The sequence below is a fragment of the Berghia stephanieae genome, chromosome 7 (genome assembly GCF_034508935.2).
Source record: "Berghia stephanieae isolate SIO BIC M18660-M18661 chromosome 7, UCSD_Bste_1.3, whole genome shotgun sequence".
Taxonomy (NCBI): domain Eukaryota; kingdom Metazoa; phylum Mollusca; class Gastropoda; order Nudibranchia; family Aeolidiidae; genus Berghia; species Berghia stephanieae.
The window spans coordinates 10,851,944-10,856,943 of NC_088366.1; the positions used below are offsets into that span (position 1 = coordinate 10,851,944).

The following is a 5,000-nucleotide window of genomic DNA, read 5'->3' on the forward strand; positions in this document are numbered from 1 at the left end:
AAGAGCTATACAGGTTCAGACCCCACTATACCTCTGTTTTGTCGACTACAAAAAAGCTTTTGATAGAGTACGCCACGAAGAAATACTAAAACAACTGCACTCCATTGGCGCTGATGAGAAAGACCTCAGACTCATGCAAACATTATACTACACCCAGCAGGCATCTATCAAAATCGGAAACTCTACAGGAAATTCCATTCCTATTAAGAAAGGAGTCCGTCAAGGGTGTGTTGCCTCACCAGATCTGTTTAATCTATACCAAGAAACAATCATGAGGGGCATAAATGATATGGAGGGAATAAAAGTGGGAGGTCACAACATAAATAATATAAGATACGCAGACGATACGGTACTCATTGCAACATCAGAAATCCAACTTCAAAAGATTGTTGACAAAGTGGTAGTAGATAGTGAAGCCAAGGGAATGGAAGTGAATATCACCAAAACGGAATGCATGGTAATACAGAAAAACCCCGAAAACAACAACACCTGCAATATAACGATTCACGGCGAGCAACTTACCAACGTAGAAAGTTTTAAATAGCTAGGTTCAATAGTGACAACAGATGGAAGATGTAACCGAGACATACGAGCAAGAATAACTCAAGCCAAACAGGCCTTCATGGACCTGGGAAACATTTTGAAAAACAAACAGATGTCGTTCGGGATTAGATTCCGAGTCTTGAAGTGCTACGTGTGGCCAATCTTGTTATACGGATGCGAAAGCTGGACTACAAATGCAGAAACACAAAAGAACATTGAAGCTTTTGAAATGTGGTGCTTGAGAAGGATGCAGAGAATATCGTATACTGCACACAAAACGAACGAAGAAGTGCTAAAACAAACATACCAACAAAGGAAACTAATGCCCTTAATAGTGGATCGACAACTATCCTTTTTCGGACACATAGTAAGGAAAGATAAGAATGAATACCTGGCAAGTTGTGGAAAAATACCTGGTAAACGCGCCCGGGGGAGACAAAGAAAAACACTCATAGACCAACTGAAGGGCTTCACCAGCCTAACAATCCAAGAGCTGTTTGAAAAGGCAAGAGACAGGGAGGAATGGAGAGAGATAATTCATGCAGTATCCGAAGCCTGGACCAGGCATGGAACCTAGAAGAAGAAGAAGAAGAAGAAGATCTTGATAATTAACACATTTTTAAAGGGATTTGAGCATGAGAAGTAACACATTTTTAAAGGGATTTGAGCATGAGAAGTAACACATTTTTAAAGGGATTTGAGCATGAGAAGTAACACATTTTTAAAGGGATTTGAGCATGATAGGTAATGTGAAACTGTTTAATCCAGTCTTTGAAGAGCAGGGGAGACAATCCTCTATTTTTATTTTATGTGCATTATAAAAAGTGGGTTATATTTCTTGTTCTACTTTGCAACTAGACTATAATATAATAATGATATTATAGATTGATTCAATTAGCCCCCACCTCTCCACCCCGTTTCAATTTATCTCATGGATGGAAAATCTCAAAAAGTAGAAAAATCGACTTAATGAGTTTTAGGAAACCAGCCTTTAATTCTTTTTTGACTCACTCAATCCTAGAGATTTTTGCTACTTTTCAAAATTGAAAAAAAAAAATGAATGGAAAATAAGAATGTGCATAGACAGTTTTATTGAACTACCATTCACATGCAAAAACTATTAAACATTAGCTTTGACACTACACCTATAATTTGTCTCATAAAAATGTAATAAATAGGCATGGGGTAAAAGTAACCTGAGTAAACAACGGATATGGTCGGTGTTAGGGTTGAGTGAGTTAAAATAGAAAAATAAATAAAATTCCCTTTATTCAACCCATGGTGAAAATGTGTCTTTCGGGTCTATTCCAAGGGAAGACTGGAGTAACCCAGGCGTCCCCTGTAGTACAGCGCTGCATAATGAACTAGGGCGAGGTGACTTGCTCAAAGCTAGCAGCACAGCGGGCATTTGAACTCGGTGCCTTTTGGGTATGAAGCAAAGATTGTGCTGCTGAGCCAAGCTGCCCCCCCCCCCCCCCTAGCAGAGACAATGCTGATAAAGGTCGGGTACTAGTCTTACACCCAAATACGGTAAGAGAATGATGTGAGCAAAGAGTATTTTTCAAGGACTCAACTATGAGTCTGTCAGAGAACAGGGACACGAACCCTGGACCCTTCCGATCCGAAGGCGGGTGTCATACCACGAGACCACAAAGCCACAGGAAGTAGTTAGTCTATTTTATAAATAATGTAAAGTTTATCTTGTGCTTGCCAGGTAAGAATGCGACACTTAAAATATGTTACAGTGAATGACATAATCGGATGGTGAAGAGGTTTGAACTGAGATATTGCCAAGTTTAGTTAGAAGGTCAATTTTTATCCAAAATGAGTTCTTGTCATAAATGATTAAATCAGCCCTTTTTTTGTGCATCTTCGGTAAATTTCAAAGCTTAATGTCACTTTTAAATATTTTTACAGCTAGTCAAGTTGAAAAAGTATGAAATTTGAGAAAAGTTGCTGGATACCTTTCCCATACATCCGACCATAACTTCATGAAAAAGTATGAAATTTGAGAAAAGTTGCTGGATACCTTTCCCATACATCCGACCATAACTTCATGAAAAAGTATGAAATTTGAGAAAAGTTGCTGGATACCTTTCCCATACATCCGACCATAATTTCATGAAAAAGTATGAAATTTGAGAAAAGTTGCTGGATACCTTTCCCATACATCCGACCATATCTTCATGAAAAAGTATGAAATTTGAGAAAAGTTGCTGGATACCTTTCCCATACATCGGACCATAACTTCATGAAAAAGTATGAAATTTGAGAAAAGTTGCTGGATACCTTTCCCATACATCCGACCATAACTTCATGAAAAAGTATGAAATTTGAGAAAAGTTGCTGGATACCTTTCCCATACATCCGACCATATCTTCATGAAAAAGTATGAAATTTGAGAAAAGTTGCTGGATACCTTTCCCATACATCGGACCATAACTTCATGAAAAAGTATGAAATTTGAGAAAAGTTGCTGGATACCTTTCCCATACATCGGACCATAACTTCATGAAAAAGTATGAAATTTGAGAAAAGTTGCTGGATACCTTTCCCATACATCGGACCATAACTTCATGAAAAAGTATGAAATTTGAGAAAAGTTGCTGGATACCTTTCCCATACATCCGACCATAACTTCATGAAAAAGTATGAAATTTGAGAAAAGTTGCTGGATACCTTTCCCATACATCCGACCATATCTTCATGAAAAAGTATGAAATTTGAGAAAAGTTGCTGGATACCTTTCCCATACATCGGACCATAACTTCATGAAAAAGTATGAAATTTGAGAAAAGTTGCTGGATACCTTTCCCATACATCGGACCATAACTTCATGAAAAAGTATGAAATTTGAGAAAAGTTGCTGGATACCTTTCCTATATTTCTGACCATAACTTCATGAAAAATTACCCGATTTACTTCAAATAAAGATTAAAATGTCCTGGGGAGCATACTCTTTCAGAAAATGCAAAAAAAAAATGTTTTTCTTTGGACTAATTATGTCATGCACTGACACACGTTCCAATCTACCTTCTCAATCTCCAGCCCTAGATGACAGTGGTAATCTTACCACTCCCCTTGGGACAAGGATGGTCGAATTTCCTTTACCTCCGTCATTTGCCAAGATGTTGATGTCGTCCGGTAAGCTAACCCTTCATTCTGTGTCTTTTTTTTTTGGAGCTTTTATATAGCGCAAAATCCTTAGTTACATATCGAAAGCTTTTTTTTTGTTTTTGTTTACTATCCAAGATTTTTCTACAAGAGAAGACCTACCTCTTATCTCTGTCGTCTATCTGGGATTTAGTAATGTATTTATGTCTTTATTGTTTTTTGTTGTTGGCTGCAGAAGGGTTTTGATCCCGAAACGTTCCATGTTTGGTATTTTGTTCTTTTTTTGAAGTTGTTATATTCAATTTTGTTTATTGCTTCATTTTAGTATAGCATGCTGTCTATAGATAGTATGCGCTTGGCTAAGAAGCTCGTAACATTGCCATCCGGAAGTATAACGGACCAACACACAAAACTGTGTGTATCCATGAACGTTTATAGTGTGGTTAAAACAGTTCAGTGAGCATTACTCATAAACGCGGATGGCAAAAAAAACAATAACAAAGACCTGAGTGACGTCATCTTCAAACTGTCTATATGTAGATTTTTAGGATGAGGGAACGTAAAAGAGCGAGGATGAATGATCTTTATGACCAGCATTTATTTAGGCTAGAAACAAAAAAAAAAGATGCCATCATTCGGAAACCAGGCAATCATTTACACAAAGAATGTATTCAGTTCCCCGGAATAGTGGTTTTACACTTCCAATAAGATATGAACCAGTATTTTGACATCACACTGTTCTTTCCTATTACCGATTTAGTTAACTATTTTCAACCCCCCCCCCCCCTCCTCTCTCCATAACAATAATAATATATCTTGATTGTCCCCAAAAAAGTGGCAATTTGTCATTTGGTTGCATATTTATAACAATACAATATTGACATAGACACACCCACACAAGATGCACACTAGTAACATAGTAGTTATCGTAAAAAAATTAAAAAAAACAACAAAACAAAACAAAAAAAAAATAAAACCCGGCATCAACAACAACATCATCATCATCGTCGTCGTCATCATCATCATCATCATCATCATCATCATCATCATCATCATCATCACAACATAACAATGAAGGCATTCGAAATTCAATGAACCCCATGCTTCTTGGTGGGGTTCCTGACCTCCCATAGCGGGCTTTTACCATAGTGTAGAGCCATTTATTATGCATCATTACGAGGGAAGTGACGTCATGACTTTTGAACCCTATTGAGTAAATGACTAACTGAATAAAGGATTTGATGAAATAAATTTCAAACAAAGAAACAAAGAAACTGACTGGTTAACTCATTCAACCCTAACACCGACTATATCCGTAGTTTACCCGGGTTACTTTTACCCCA

The 5,000-nt window shown here is 37.3% G+C and overlaps 1 protein-coding gene across 1 annotated transcript in view; it reads left to right on the forward strand.

Annotated features, from left to right (window-relative positions):
- The window catches only part of LOC144976677 (putative ATP-dependent RNA helicase DHX35), a 129,142-nt gene that overhangs the window by 26,917 nt on the left and 97,225 nt on the right, over positions 1–5,000 (forward strand). Inside the window, exon 18 of the mRNA XM_078921014.1 lies at positions 3,592–3,687. Coding sequence (XP_078777140.1) covers positions 3,592–3,687 — 96 coding nt within the window. The remainder of the gene's footprint in view (positions 1–3,591; positions 3,688–5,000) is intronic.